General features: G+C 39.2%; 2 protein-coding genes across 2 annotated transcripts; both read right to left on the bottom strand.

The window, feature by feature from the left end:
• Positions 1-4,584: 4,584 nt before the first annotated feature.
• Positions 4,585-6,768, bottom strand: il26 (interleukin 26). The gene is made up of 5 exons (XM_036575367.1): positions 6,598-6,768; positions 6,426-6,482; positions 5,929-6,069; positions 4,823-4,897; positions 4,585-4,704 (listed from the first exon to the last, which is right to left on the bottom strand). Exons 1-5 carry the CDS (start codon positions 6,766-6,768, stop codon positions 4,585-4,587), a joined length of 564 nt encoding a protein of 187 aa, XP_036431260.1.
• A 5,722-nt stretch (positions 6,769-12,490) lies between these two features.
• Positions 12,491-14,106, bottom strand: il22 (interleukin 22). The gene is made up of 5 exons (XM_036575366.1): positions 13,960-14,106; positions 13,788-13,853; positions 13,555-13,698; positions 13,383-13,457; positions 12,491-12,577 (listed from the first exon to the last, which is right to left on the bottom strand). Exons 1-5 carry the CDS (start codon positions 14,104-14,106, stop codon positions 12,491-12,493), a joined length of 519 nt encoding a protein of 172 aa, XP_036431259.1.
• Positions 14,107-16,734: the final 2,628 nt, after the last annotated feature.

The following is a 16,734-nucleotide window of genomic DNA, read 5'->3' as shown; positions in this document are numbered from 1 at the left end:
GTGACACTGAGGCCCCATCCCATTTCACCCCTTGCCCCCACCACTTAGCCCCTAGCTCTCTGTTTTGCATGTTCACGTCTAGGGTTAGGGTGTCCCAATTTTTGTTGAGATAGAGGGGTATGGTGAAGTGTTAGGGCTATATGGCCCACCAAACGGAGGTTTTTCAGAAACTCACTCCAAACAGAGTGTTATGAGAAAAAAAAGAATACCTGTCAAGATGGCTGCGCGAGTGACCAAAGAAACCCACAAATGTGTTCTCTGTTAAAAAATTACGACAACCATTGTATATCTTTAATAGTTTAATGTTGTTTTCTTCGTAACAAGCATAAAAAAGTGCTAAAAGTATGCTAATGTCTTGGTAGCTAGCTAGCTAATCTTCCCATTCCACCTTAAATAGTCCAGCAGTACTGATGCCTGATGCACCAGAATGTAACTGCTGCACCATTTAAGGTGGAATGGGAAAATTTGAACAAGAACCTGGTGAATAGCCGACTTCAGCTTTGTATCACTAAAGAATTACCGGTGGGCGATAATAAATAATTGTCTTACACCCCCTCTTTGAAAGCATATGATGCCCGAAATGTAACTAAAGCCCAGCAGCGAGGTCACTGAACTTTTCCCTTCTCTGCAATCACTGAAGACGGGGCGGGTCGCCTATAGAGCACCGCTAGTAGCTGTTAATAAAGCGTGTTTTTGTTTTTTGTTTTTTATTTGAAGGTCCCATTTTGTAGGGCAAGATTTCAACCACTATCCCTTGTGACTCAGTTCCAAGGAGTTAGAGTGACACTCGAAAACAAGGGGTAGAGGTAAAAAGAAGAAATGGGATTGGGCCTAAGATGTTTAAAAACTCCAGCAGCACTGCTGTGTCTGATCCACTCGTACCAGCACAACACACACTAACACACCACCACCACGTCAGTTTTACTGCAGTGCTGAGAATGATCCACCACCCAAATAATACCTGCTCTGTGGTGGTCATGTGGGGGTCCTGATCATTGAAGAACAAGGTGAAATGGGTCTAACAAAGCATGCACAGAAACAGGTGAACTACAGTCTGTAATTGTAAAACTATTAAGTGCACTTGTATGGTAAGTGGAGCTGATGAAATAGACAATGAGTGTAAAAACTAGATTCCTAATAAAGTGCTCGGTGAGTGTGAGCTCTCATTAACACACTGATTTTTATTGTTATTTTTTTTACTGCTAGTTTGCTTTTTGTAATAGTTTTAGTTAACTATAATAACCCTGGTGTAAAGCTCACTCATGAAATAAAATTCTTGAAAGTGATCTACAATGTGTTTTGGAATGAAAACCCACATATGTACTTAAGCTGTTAATGGAAAGGAAGTTTATGCTATAGTATGCTCTTGCAAGTGGAAATGGTGAAATGGTGAAAGGCCATTTCCCACTGAATTTTTTACTGTTTTTGAGTTTTAAAGGGGAATTCCACCAATGGTGGTCTGTAGAATTCAATCGCTAAGATATAAATAGTGTCAATCAGAGTAATTTGATGTGAAATAGTTCAATGTAGACAAACTAACTGATTCATATTTTCTTTACAGTGGTGGTGATAGGAACCAGGGGTTGTGATGTCTACAATGCTAATATATCTATTTTATTTACTATCCAAAACCACCAGTGAACCTACATGTGTCTTCTGAGTTTTTATATGTAGTGTTGATAATGGTCAAATAGTGGTAAATAGTGGCTTTGCATTCACCTTTCCACGAATGAATAAATAAAAAAAATACATTTTAGGCTTAAACCTACTCAGAGCTATTAAACAAGGTCCTGGGTATCAGGCAGTGTATTTGTGACTATTTTGTATAGTAACTTTCTGTAACGGCATTAAACCCTTCAGACGTCTGGTTCCCATCACTGCCACTGTAAACAATTCTGGCTCAAGTTTCTCTAGAACAGAGCATTTCATGTCAAACCGCTCTGAATGATTTTGTTTACATCTTAACCCTGTAATTATGCAGACATTTAGAAAAAAGCTGGAATTTCCCTTTAAGTTTTGTTCTGAAAGTTTAGCTTGAAAGTGAAGGTGAGGTAGGAAGTGGTCTGTATGCCTAAGTGGTCACTCTGTGCACTAAGTGCCTCCCCTTCTATCTATTGAATTAAAAGCATAATTCCCGGACTGAATTACCTATAGCTGTATAAATGAGTATGTTTCTAGATATTTTAGTAAGTGTTGAATATGCATGTGTCCTATACTAGCCAACAGTATAACATGACTACTATTCATATCTTCAGCTTGCTGCATACTGGAGACAACAGTATGGTGGTTATGGTAGACAATAAGACAAAGTCACTGATCAGAGAAGATTTTTTAAACTTTATTTAAATTAAGACTGCTAATCAGTTAAATAGACTGTTACAATATTGAGAGGTATTCCAAAGTATTCCAACACAGTTACACAGTACAAATCTAGCATCAGTATCGTCAGTTCTGACACATTTCTGTTCATATTACTCATCAAATCTAAAAAAAAAATAGAATCTGGTAATGTCATAAATTATGTGAAAAATAAGTTATTTAGAAACAATAAATATGCATACAATACTGAAAGATCGTCTAGTTGTGGAACATTGTCAAACAATGAGTGCATAAATATTTGAATACAAAATACATACATCTCTAACACTGATATGCCAGTATCAGACAGATAACAATCGCTACATCTTGCCTGAGCCACACATCCAGTCATCATTGAGACAGTGCATCAAGTTACAGAAGTAAGTGAAAAGTGTGCTGAAGTCATATCACGTTCCACCACTGTTAGGCTCAATAGCAGGTGATGTAATCCTCCACTGACATCATCCAGAGTCAGTGCGCTCTTTCTTAGTTAGTCAGATCATTTAAGCCAGAATCCTAGACTGTCCAACAAGGTAGAGGTAAGACTGATTGTGCTACCTGTTACGCCTTACTGGGTGACTTTGTTTGGAGCCAAGGCTTCACTGTAAAAAAATTGACATCAGCTCAACCTAAAACTATAGTTATATAGCGGGAGGGCACAACTCCGATCCTGGAGGGCTGGTTATACAGCACAGTTTGGAGGTTCCCCTGCTCAAACACACCCACTAGTCCAGAAAAATAACAGATGAATGTAATCAGGTGTGCTTGAGAAGGTAAAGTACCAAACTGTGCTGAACACCAGCTCTCCAGAACCAGAGTTGCGCAGCCCTGCTACAAGGCAACTCACTGCACAGCCTTTTTTTACCTAAACTCACCTTAGTTTAGTCAAAAGTTCTCATAACTCACATTTTTTAATAATCTCAGCTTACCCTGCTGAAAAATAGACCATGGGAACCCATTACAATTGAAACTTGATGGGAATTGGCTTAATGGCTACTATTCGAGACTACTAGTTTCCTGTAGGACATCTTTGCATCCTATTAGGAACCCATCAAATGCATCTAGAATCAGTCACAGGTCACCTGTTAAACCATTCGAATTCTTTCACTGTAATATCAATCCATCAAGAAAAGCTAAAAGACATTTAAAAACCTCTGGGAACCAACAGAAACACCTCATGGTTTCTATGTTTTTTTTAGCAGGGTAGTTAAATCTGAGCTCACTTAAAAAACAAAACAAAAAAAAAAACAAAAAACAAAACAAAAAAAAAAAACGGGAAATTTGGTTGCTTTCATAAATGCTGAAATTTCTTACATTTTTGTTGAATTTTCACTCACTTTTCACCTCCCCCCCAATTTGGTCCTTTCTAATTCACACTTGCAGGATCTCCTCTGCAGGGTCTGAGAGCTTTCTCTTCTCAGATATCTGACAACAGAGGGCTGTGGCATCACTGGGATTTGAATCCATGAGCTCCTGATGACTGAGCAGTTGCGCCACTTTGGAGCCACAAAAGTTTTGTGTCCAAGAAAGAATGAAGAGGATCCTCATGTTCAGGCATTTCTGTGCTCAGATAAAGAACAGTCACTTCTGCTTACATAGTTTTACTAAGAGAGCACAGTGTACTCAGAGACTAAAAATTGTGTTGTTAACCCCTTACCAAGCCATGGACCTGCCGGCAGGCCCAAAGGTTTATTACACACGTCTGTAACCTAAGAAAAGCTCTGTTAGTTTGCCTTGAAGTCCCTGTACTTACTGAATAAGATTTAGTATGAAATAATCCTGGAATGTTACGGGGTTAAACATTTTTCCTGTGTGAAATGTGACAGCTCCTGACAGCTCCTGACTCCTGCCAGTTCATCAGGAGATCATGAGCTCAAAATCCAGTGATGTTACAGCCCTGCTCTCAGCCTGGGGGCACAGAATGACATGCCATGCCATAGCCTGAAAGTGCATGGATCAGTGACCAAATTCAAGTGAGGAAAGTGAGGAAACTAAGATTAAAATTTGAACTTGACTGTTGTTTTACAGTGAAATCTCACCCACTGGATAGTAATGGATAGTGAAGTTGTAGATGCAACAAGATATTATTTGTATTGATGAGGTATTATGTCCGAATTGGGGCTACAGCATCATTCACGGTTCTAATTAATTTGCACCTTAGTATGAAGTGCATAAACTGATGACTGAGCCACACTTTACGTGTTACGTGTGTGTATGTGTTTTCAGTTATCTTCGAGCAGACCTCAGGTGTTTGTAGGGCAGAGGTTTTTTGCCCATATAGAAACTGATCCATTCCAGCACTATCTGAAAATCTCCTGCTGCCCTCCACAGCTCATCTGCACTCAGCTGCCAAAGACAGAAGCACACAGTTACTCATACATCTCCACTGTTTTTTTGTGGCTACACAAGGTCTAAGGAAATGAATGAATAAACAAATTGAATGCGACAAAAGGACTTTTCTTACCATTTTGAATCGTTCTTCCATGTTCTTGATCATCTCCCTTGTGTTGCGAGTAAGTGTCGCTTGACTACGGTCCTTCTAATGGGTCAAAAAATAAGTCATTGTCAATAACCATACAGCACACTTATTAAAATTATAAAAAATAATACGCTACACAGTGTTCTCTGCATATGTGCAGTACTGTGCAAAAGTAATGTATTCAATTTCCAGTCAAAACAGCCATTAATTGTAAGTTATTCGATTTTTCAGGAGATATTTCTTAGGAGATTAAATATACAATAATCAACTAGCATAAGGAAGGGGAAAGTCAAAGGAAAAAACCTGAAAAATGCATGAGTTTCCAAAACTGGAATGAAAAACAGTGGGGAAAATGGGACCCCTAACAACCATGCAAGACCTGCTAGACCACCAGAACTGTCACCATCAGATAAACAGCATTTGAAGCTTTCATCTTTGAGATAGAGAAAATCAAGCTCCACTTTTGTTTCAGATCTGAAAACATCCACAGGTGTTTCTGTCCATCCTTCCACTGTGAGAAGACAACTCAACGCTGTGAGTCTGAAAGGATGTGAAGCTGTCAAGAAGCTCTTACTGAGAAAAGGAAATAGACAAAAACAAACAAAGAAGCTGCTGGTGTTCTTAGAACATGGACTGACCACCCCAGAGTCCAGACCTTAACATCACTGAATGTGAGATTATTGGATGGTGGGAAGCAGAAAACGCAACCAACTTCTAAGACTGAACTTTGGAGGTGTGGAAAAATATCCCTGCAGATTTGTGTGAAAAACTGAAAAAGTTTCCTGAAATGAGTGGAAGCTGTAAAAAAAGGCAAAGAGTGGACACTCTTTTTAAATATATGTCTGCTTTTTTCTGTACTTAATGACTGCTTTGACATGAAATTGAATCAATGAAGAGTGATCTCTGACTTTGGCACAGTACTGCATGTACATGCATCTGTTATTCATTGGCACATAATTACTGTGGTTATTTTTATCCAAATAGAAGATAATGAAGCAGTACTATTTATAGCAGTTACTACCTACTGCTTATCAGTTATTGGTTAGCTGCATTACAACTGTGCAATCTTGCAGAGGAGAACAAGTACTCACACAGCGCTCCATGCTGTCTTTTAGTGTATTGAAGGCATGTGTGAAGCTCTTAGGATCCTTCGTCTCACTGTTCCACAGCTTTCTGAACACATGATCCTCGTAGATTTCCAGAATCTTGTTGATGTCAGCGACGTTCATCTTCTGTTCATTATAATTTAGACCAATGTGTTTCACATGAGTGCACTACTACCACCCATTTGAATTCATGTGAACGGGTGCATTTAGTCTCATAACCCCGTAACCTCAATCTTCCCCGCGTCCATCCTATATACTTGTAACCTAATAAAAACTAAATAATTTGGCATTGTTTTACATGGTTCTTGAATAGTAAGCTTTGGGATCTGTTTTACAGGTTAAGTTAGACAACTGCAGTGTAAATAATAAAAAACATGCACAGAAAAATCAAATAAAAAATCAAATGCCAATTACATATATATTCTGTAATCCTGAAAATGTTTTTCTCTCTTTATCATTGGATTTCAACACATTATGCTTACCTTCATGTAGGATTTAGGTACATATCTTTGTTGTCTGTTCTGTTCTTTGTTGACATTCTGGAGAACAAAAAAGAACATCAGTTATGCAGTGAGTGCTGATTCATTATGGGCTTTCACTTCTCTCTCTCTATCTTCTCTTTACACACTTGTCAGTGTTCTTTCCCCTACTTACTGGCAAAGATCTGCTGATGTCCTTCAAAGTATTCATCATATCATTGATCATTTTCGGACGGATGCACCTGGCCAGGCAGTCCACCTGGGCGTCCCTCTTGTTCTTCGCACCTGAGCAGGTGCGTATGAGGGCAGCCAAGGCCAGAAGGGTCAAGATCGTCCAGCGCACCATGACAGAGTAGTGCTGAGCAGAGTTAGTCCAGTGTCCAGTGTGACCATCACACAGTGGTGAATGAGGCAGGTGATGTTTCATGGCTTTTATAGGCTCAGCCTCTGGGGCCTGGAGAATTCCCACCACTCTGCTTGTCTAATGCTGATTGTGTCTCTGTGCTGCGCCCCTGGCGGTCATGCGCTCATTACCAGAGTGAAAGAATGTAGGTTAGATTGCGCATGAACTTGCGCTTGCACTCTCGCGCCATTGCAGCCCACATTTCCTGCTCACAACGGAGCACGTTTACAGTGCTCATCATTTACATTAATGACATACTGGAAAAAGATGAGTATGTGTTTGTGAGTGTGTGTATATATATATATATATATATATAATATATATATATATATATATATATATATACGGTGAACAATTAATAAATACTTGTGATCTTGCAGATAATTTCATCATTTTAAAATTTTAATAATAACTACTATTTTACATATGCAGATAATTACAAATAAATTTTTTTAGCATAGTAATATGTTAATCCTATATCATACGTAATCGTGTATTAATTGTATATTAATCGAATAGAGATATTTCTGAAAACGTATTGTTTTGAATACATGTGTATATTTACATATCCATGTATGTCTATAGTAAAATTGCACTCTTTTCAACTTTTAATAATTGTTTTTGACCTTTTGGATAATTTCAACTTTTTCAAATTCACTGCATTAATAATCCGTTGCAAATACATACAAAGAGGTTTTTTCAGCATAGTAAGATGTTGTGCTACGTGTGGAAAATGTACGTGTTTTTGGTAAAAACCTTGCAGCTCTTTTACTGTGTAAAGTATGGGCTGATATGATGATACGTAACTGTAAAATTGTGCTGATTACAGCGCTGCTGAAGAAATTTGGTGTCACATGCCATGTGCTGCTGATTCACCCCTTTATTCTGGGACAGGTAAATGAGCTTTATGAGGACATCTGCATGTGTACAGCGCTCCTCCAAGCTCACCCTGCCCATTAAACTAATGTTATTGCTATCATTTACTGAAACACATTCAGCCAAATGATTGTGTAATCCAGCTTCTGCCATCTTCCTAAACCAGGTCACCCACCCACCAGACTGATCTTAGAGCTTCACCTGACCCAGATAGACAACTTACCGACAGGGTTCCAACCAGAACCTTCTTCCAAAGACGTAGAAAGTATGAGTCAGTGGGGTTTGAGAGGAGCCTGTGCTCTAACAGTCAGGATGTTTGTATTCGACAGCGACCGCTTTAAGGTGGGCCGATGAACATGGTCCACAACTGCTCCGAGAGGGTTTGCTGGGTTTTGAAGGCAGAATAGTTCAACTGCTGGGTTTTGAAGGCCGAAGAATTCAAGGAGTTCAAGCAGAGTATTTTGTGATTTGAAATTTGTGCATTTTGTTCATGAGTTAGCTCTTTAATTGACCTTTTTTGGGACATTTGAAGCATAAAACCACAAAAGCTTTTGATGTTAGATTTTTTCCATTTGTGCAAAAAAAGAGTTTACACAAACAGAATGAACTAAAGGAGTTGTCTGAGAAACCCCCTTTGAAAATATGTTGACAGTAAATCAATTGCATTTCGTCTTGAGGTAATGACGTCTACATGCTGAATTTACTCTATTTTAACCGAATGAAAATAAATAAAGGTCATATGAAAAAATCATATAATTTTAGTATATTCCAGCACATCACATCAAAAATTCATTCGGAATTCGTTTTTGCCCAAATCTCTTTAGATCTGCTGTCATTCTGATATTTCTAATAGACTAGACCAGCTGCATGATGAAACACATAAAGGATGTATTAATATCACTGGTGTCAGTCAAAACTGTGGCAATTAAAGCTTATGTTCCAACATTCTCTGAGACACTTTTTGTTTATTGTATGAAGTGATGAAGAACATCAGAGGGAAATTATGGGCTTCCCCAAACACAACCAAGGAAAGAACTATTATCATATTGAGTCTTTTTTTAGTGCCATAATGTGCTCCTTCTGTACCCAGTGTGATGTAATGGGTGAAATGCCGAAAACATGATTCCAAACAGCGATCTGGAGTTTTCCCTGCCCTTTGAAGATCATAGTCTTAAAAAAAAACACTGCATTGATTTCCAGCAGGGCCACAAGCCAAAAATAGCTGAATATATTACAAACATAATTAGTTTACTATTTCAGCTGTGGGCTTTTTTAAAACTCTCCCTGTTCTTGTTCTGCCACAGTCAGACACGCAATTCGGTAACTTTCCTTTCATCATCCTGGGCTTTCTTACTCTCACACAGACCAGGAAGTTTACCTTGCTCAGGTGTCAAGCGAGGTGTTGTCTTTCCCTTCTCTGATTGGGCGGCAGCTGTAGTGGAATCCACACTGCTGCAGCTCTATTGTCCACTGTGTGTAAAAAGGGAATTACACAACTTCTGCTACTGTGCACCGTGCTGCCTCACAGGCCAGCATCAATGTCTGGAAGAGCATGCAGGGCATAAGCTTCCATTCACAACACTGTGAAGACCAGTAAAGCTTAACTGTGTAGCATGGAAACTCCACAAAGGCCACAGTGTCCAAACATGATTTAACTAATGAATTCACAGAATTTATCATTCATAGCAATAAAAATGATTATGAAAGCAATAGTATCTCAGTCAGTATGTAGTACATGACCACATATGGTCAGTCATGAGCAGAAGAGACCCTAAGAATGACTCTACTGAGAAGTTTCTGTGGTCACCATTTCACAGGGGAACAAAATCACTCTGAATAAAGTCTGAAATTCTGAATCTGCAAGAGGAAGTACTTAAATTGCCCATACAACGAAAAAAACATATTTAAAAAATAAAGCCATCTAAACTTTATTAAAGTTTCGAAACACAAAATTCACTCCCCAATCCCTATAAAACACATATGGAAAGTAAACTGCAAAAATGGCCCATTTTGAATTCATTGTTGTTGTGATGTCAGAACCATGATCACATTTACAAATGACAGCCCGTTCAATTTGAATTGGAAAATGGTGAAGTAAACATTAATTCCAAACAGTTTTGGTACATAAATGCACGCAAATTTTAGAGAACACAAGGGGAAAAAAACACGGACCCTTTAAAGTTCTTTTGCTAATGCTGCTTTTCCACTACCACCTCAACCAAAACCAGACTTAGTTTGCAGAAAGAATGACTCATAAGCAACATTTTGATATGACATCTGCACTGTAAAAAATAACAAATGTACAATAAAATTACGGTAAATCACCGGCTATTAGTTACAGTATATATATATATATATATATATATATATATATATATATATATATATATATATTTATATACATAAATACATTTGTCTTTTTAACTCTCAGTTGCTGTCATGTCCCATTAATCTGTGCATCTTGATGTCAACCTCACAGCAATGTGTACAAAAAATATCTTAAAATTAGCTGATTTCACAGGAATATGATGAATAAGGACACATCCAAAACTATTCCCTTGTTACTTCAACAAGTAAACCAAAACACTGAAGAATAACAACAAAGAGCTGCAGCAAATCAAAACTCACTGCTCAAGCAGTTTTAGAAAGGCTAGAAACGCTCCTAACATGCAGTACTCTCCTAACATGAAGACATTATAATGATTATAAACAGACATTTCTGCCATAACATCTTTATATGTAATGGAACAGACAGTGAATCACATTTTCTTGAGAAAAAATATGACTATTTTAACTTTGGTAACTACACCTGTACAATCATGAAGCTGTGGTTTAGGCGTTAGTTCTGCATCTTGCAGTAACAATGTTGCTTATATTGTAGGTGTCCAGTAGGAGGTCATGCTTTACTTACATTCCAGCAGCTTTCATTCTCCAAATGTTTGTCTTTCTCTGTACACTATGAGTACTTAATCACACATTTTATGGATCTGCTATGAGATATTTACTATGAAGTGGTATCTAAAGGTTACATCTAGAACCCCAGGTTAACCCAGGTAGTGAGAGTACAGTGCCTCAGCCATGCTGAACGTGGTCTAAAGAGATCGGTTTGCTGATATTGTGGTCAAAGTAGGTGAAGTCATTTCACATTTGGTTCGTGCCACTCCTTAGATGGATTTAAAGCAAGTGCGGAGCATGCTTCTGTACCCTTTTGGCCATACTGGTACTTGTTTTGCAATTTTTTTTTGCCATGTAATTTAGGTCAGGATATTTTTTTAGCCAGTCTTGTCTTTGAAGGAAGTGAATCCTTTGTTTTTCTAATGTGATCACTCTGTTTTTGCCTTCTGGAAATTTCCTGGAAATACATTGCTGTAGGTAAATAAATAGTAGGCCTATGTAGAGCACTTCATAGGATCAACCAGACTGTAAACAAAATGGTGCAGTTCCTTGTTCCTGAAGCTCAAGCACACACCAGCCTTCCAAACTCATAAATCTCTACAGCACTAACTCAACATGTAAATATCGTTCTCACAATGGATAATATAATGGATAACATAATTATATTAAATGATTATTAGTTACAATAAGTTATAATAGCTCCAAATGGCACTCTGTGCTCCCTTAATGAAGCGATTCATGGTGTTCAACTGGGCATTTGACACATTTACACAGTTCCTTGCTTTCTTCAGGTCATGTTTAGATAACGATAGAAAGAGAACTGCTGAATCCTTAGTTTTCCTGCAGCGTGTGCAGCCTAGAGATGGTAGCCGATGATCAATTTTTAAATCTTAATGATCTTTACCAACTTTATGGCCAGCAACTAATGTCCACATCTGCATGGCCAACTAAGTAATTAAGCTATTATACCTATCGTGTTTATAAAATGAGGTGCAATAAAATGATGAACTGTGAATATAAATGCACTTCACTTTATATTGATTGATAATCACAGCCTCGGGGCCCACTTTATTAAAAGAAATGAGTTTAGATATGTAATATAAAATGTCACTGTTGGTACAAAACCTCATATCTCCAAAATGGTGGCTTTACAGGAAAAGGAAAAGACACTATTAAATTGTAATGAAAGTAAATATAATATATTATAAATATAATAGATTGTTTCTCAAGTCATTGTGGACCATTTCTGCTGATCTGTTCATTTAACACAGTGTTAAGGGCAGCCAGTGTTTTCAGATTATGTAAAGCGTAAAATAAAATGACAAAAATGGAGATACAAGGTTTCTGCATGACAGTGAAAACCTTAAACTCACTTTTTCGTCATCGTACACCTTAAAACAAGCACATTAGATCTCTTTAAAATGCTTTTATTGAATTTCTGACATATCAGTGCCAATCTGCATATAAATAAATATAAAACATTCATGACATCAGTAACATTTGTAGAAGTGCATTTTTAAATAAAGCAATATTACAGAATACAATTTTCAATAATTAAGTAAAAAAGAGATTTAAAAATGCTTTTATAATGCATTTACATTCCAGTGCCCTGGCTCTAGACATTCACTCCACGCCAGGTACATATGTCTGTGGCCTCTTGTTAGGCCTTACAATGACTTGCAACAGCACAGAGCACACACTGTGTGAGTGTACTGTCTGTAAAAAACTCAAGCATTTAGTCATAATATATAATAAATAGACAAAATAAATATCACCCTAATAAATAACAATTTGCATGTTAAATAAGAAAACAACATTTTCAATGTTCCAGAAACACTTGTTGGGGTCAGAAATAAGGCACCACATGTTGACCGGTCAGCTGCTCTTCGAAGCTTCAGGCCTGGGGTTTGCAGGTCTCGTAGAGGTAGTGGAAGAGGATATCAGTCTCTCCTATTGCCTTGTTGTGGGCTGTAGCGTTACTCTGAAAGAAGAGTGCAGGGTTAGTTCTATAGAATCACACATTTCCTAAACTCCAGGCTTATTATTCAGTTATTTATCTTAAGACTTGGTATTCAGTAAATACTTGGTAGTGAAACTAATATGAAGTTTTATGTAGTGAGGAGTTGAAATCTGGACTTGGGCTGAGTTTAAACAGCAGGCTTATTCAGTAATTACTATCAAGAATTAGTCAAAAAAATGGAATGTGAATGAATATCATTGCTATCTAACAAGAATTCAAATCTCCATTTTTCCAATTTTAATTTTTCTGCATTTTTTAAGCACAGCAGCTCAAATTTTCATGATGGATTGACCAATAGAAATGGTCCAAAATTACTTGGGACAAAAATCTCATTACATTGACTGACATTAAAAATAAAGATTGTTTTTGCCTTCTCCTGTAAAGTTACCATCTTGGAGATACTCGTTTTTGTTTTTTAGACAGCGACGATACGCAAGTCAGGTAAATAAAGTAAAGAACTGAATGTGCTCGCACTTAATGTTTACTCCAGAGTTTTCAACCCAACCACGGACAGTGATTTCAACCTAACCATGGACAGTGATTGGCACTTTTCACTGAACAGCACACATGCTGACTTCTAATAGAAGCTCATGGACAGAAGCTGAAGAAAACAGCAGCATCTGCCCATTGACTTCCACTATACTCATTATGTGAGTGGCTTTTCTGCTCTTTTGTAAGTTGAAATTACTGTGCATGGTCCTCACCCATTCACTACTGATGCAACAGATGGAGACGAGGCTGTAAAATAGACTTCAAAGATACCTACCTTGTACATCTGTCCAGCCAGCTGCAGGTTCTCCGTGAAGCTCTGAAAGTGCTCATCGCCAGCCAAGTTGGAGCTCTGCAGCAAAAGAGCGTAAGCATGTAAGGCTCATGCATTTGGTACGAGAGGTCAGGGAATCAGACAGGTGACAGGTTTGTGCATTGCGGCTACTCACGCAGTGAGGCTTCAGGTCTCTGGCCACTCTGCGCAGCTCATGCCTGACCAGGTCCATCCGAGAGTAGTTGCCGGTGACCTGGTGAAGGATGTGGTTCAGGTAGTACTCCAGGATCTTGACGTTCCCACAGCACATTCTCCCATCCTGGACAGCACACACATGCAGTTAGTACCGTATACACCCATGCAGTCACAGCCACACACACAGACACACACACACACTGTAGCACTCACTTTCAAATTCTCGCTCGGGATCCTGGGGATCAGCCGCGTCTCGTGGTCTCTGTCTCGCGCCCTCGCCTGTGTGCGCCAGAAGACAGTCATAAACATGCATGCAAACACAGGCATTTTAAAGTCTGGTCATTTCTAGCGCATCTGTGTCCACGCTGCTCCCCGCAGTACTTACGTCCTTGCACATGGTGAAGAGGTTGTTCCAGGTCTCGGAGCTGTCCAGCGGGGGGGAGCGCGGGGGGTGGCGCAGAGGGCGCGGGCTGGCAGCGCTCAGCGCGAGGCTGGAGAGCAGCGAGAGGAGCGCGAGGAGGTTCTTCATCATCTTCTCGAGTGAGTCTGGCTCCGAACTCTGAACCTGAGAGTGCTTTTTGGGTGTGCTGGCTGGCTCTCCCGGCTCGCGCTTTATAGTCGGCGCCGCTGGCCCAGATGTGCCCTCGCTACGTCACTGCGGTGTGATGTCACCTCCTGCACCTGAGTTTATCAGGTCAGCGCGATTGCTGTGGAAGTCACGTTATTGGGTTTGGAAATTGGCGAAAGCGCCGCTCTGAGGACGCCGCGCGCTTATTGCCCCGCTGGACTATTGTTAGAGCGGGGGAGGGGGGGGGGCAAAAATCCCCCTTCAGTGATGACGCTCAGAGCTGGACACTGAGTGCTTGATTATTACCTGGTTATAATGCGGCCTCTTTATTATGTTTACACACCGCAGCGCGCGGAGAGCGTGATTTTTCTGTTTATTTCCTTTTTTCCTCCAACAGTCCCACAGTGTGGTGCTGCTAGGAGACGCACGAGACGCCGTCTGTCCGTCCCAAAGAGAGCCGCGTGGACGATTTCAAAACTTGGGAAGAAAATCAAACAGAGATCAGATCGTGACGTCACCGAGGCTCCCTTTCTTTTTGTTGGACATGGAAATGTAGACACTGTAAACAGTCGTGCACGCCTGTGTGCGCATGCACAGTGTACACGGAAGAACCTCGAGGAACTTCTGGAGAAACTGGATTCCAAACATTAACCTTCACGCCCTGTTAGCCTGAGAGCTTTGTCATGCTAGCAGCATCACAGCAGCATCTCAAAGTGATCATGTTGGGTGACCAGCATAGTGCGTTTACATTCACTTAATAATCTGATAACTGCAGAAAATCAGATTTTGTCACTTACCTGATCAACGCATTTACATGCACTTGAGTAATCAGATAATGGGAAAACTCCAGGTCTACATGAGTCAGGCAGTAATCGGATTTCTGCTTTGCAACCAGCCAATAAACTCACAGATGGAGACGTGATGAACCCAAACTTCATGCTGCAGCTTTTTAAAACATCAGACCATTTCACCTGAAAATATGAACATACATCATCTAGAAGATGAAGAATATTTAAATCCTTCATTTCGTCAAGTGTGTAGTTGGTTTTAGGGTCACTCCAAAAGTGTTCTGCTGCATCTTGCGGCAGCGCTGTTTGCTTATTTCCAGTACAGCAGTCTGTTTTCGCACATGCGCAGACTGAGAAATCTGAAAGAAATCAGAGTAAGAGTTTACATGCACTGAGAAATCTGATTACTGTGCTAAAATTCAGCTCTCTTTATTGGATTTCTTAATCGGATCTCTAGACCTTACTCCGATCTAAGAAATCGAAGCATGCGGTTTACATGACCATTTGAATAGTTAGATAACTGTAGAAATATGATTGTGATCAGATTATTGAGTGCATCAGTGTTTTTTATTTTGGATGCTGGTCACCCAGGATGATCACTTTAAGATGCCTCTGTGTACCCTTCACTCCTAATTCCATACTTCCCACATACGAAAATTAAACTTGAATTCGTTGTTTTTGTGATGGCACAAAAGCCAACAGCCAAGGCCTGCCAATACAGCAGTTTAGCTCTGCCCATTCACATTGAAGTTGTAAGGAGTGTTTCAGTATGTAAAGCCTTTTAAATATGGCCACCAATCAGAACTGAGATCATGTATGAATATTAGTCTTAAAGGAAGGTAACAGAAGCAGCCTGTTTAATTCTAAGGGATAACGAGAGGTCATAATATAAGCACAAATAAGAGAATTTTTTTGCATTACATGATCGCATTGAACGACATACTTTCAAACCATTCATTTCATTTCGGATCAGAAATATAAAACAGAACATGGTTTGTTGGGTGGTTGAAAAGTAGAAGCACTGACTCAAAGATTTTCATTTTGTCAGTTTCCTACACCATGAAAACAAACCTGAGTTTTTCGAAGCTGACATTTCGGTAACCAGCTGCGTTTACTAGCCTGCTGATGGTAAGAGCTGTTTAAAGGGCTGCTTGTGCCGGCGTTAATTCTTCTATCCCGCTGTTATCATGATTTACCTAGCTAAATTAATTTTCTCCTCTCTTGATGCCTCTAGTTTTACATAGAGCTCGGATTCATTTTGCATTCAAACAATGATGTTACAAAAATGTAAGACGAAAAAATGCTGCAAATAAGTAAATTATGCCTTGGATTAACTTTATATCAAGAACAGTAGCATGTATGAAAAAAAATACAAGCTACTAATTTGGCTAATGTGTGGAGTAACTGGATATGTTGCATGCAAATTTGTTTTTGAATTGCTTCATGAGACAGTCAGGTTGCTCAGCAGTGATATTGCAGGCAGCTAGTTGCCATCAACGTTTCACCGTGTAAAGCCAGCCTAAACAAGCATCTTGCAAGGAGCTAATAGGCTATCTCACTATATCATGCAAAAGCGTGTAATTAAATTACATTTTGATAAGTTTACAACAGTGAGGTCTCTTATTAAGAATATGCACAACCTTCACAAAGCTGACCATCCAGAAGCCCCTATGAGTACAACTGGAATTACAGGATTGAATAGTATTCAGTTTACACTTGAGGTTGTGACCAGATGTAGTACAGTATCTGTGTATGTTTTATTTGCTATTTTGTGAATATGGCCACAGTAATCTTTCTGGACCTA

This window comes from Colossoma macropomum, unplaced genomic scaffold (assembly GCF_904425465.1).
Source record: "Colossoma macropomum unplaced genomic scaffold, Colossoma_macropomum, whole genome shotgun sequence".
Taxonomy (NCBI): Eukaryota; Metazoa; Chordata; class Actinopteri; order Characiformes; family Serrasalmidae; genus Colossoma; species Colossoma macropomum.
Note: the sequence above shows the minus strand (reverse complement) of the source record. Positions and strands in the feature narration are given on the sequence as shown.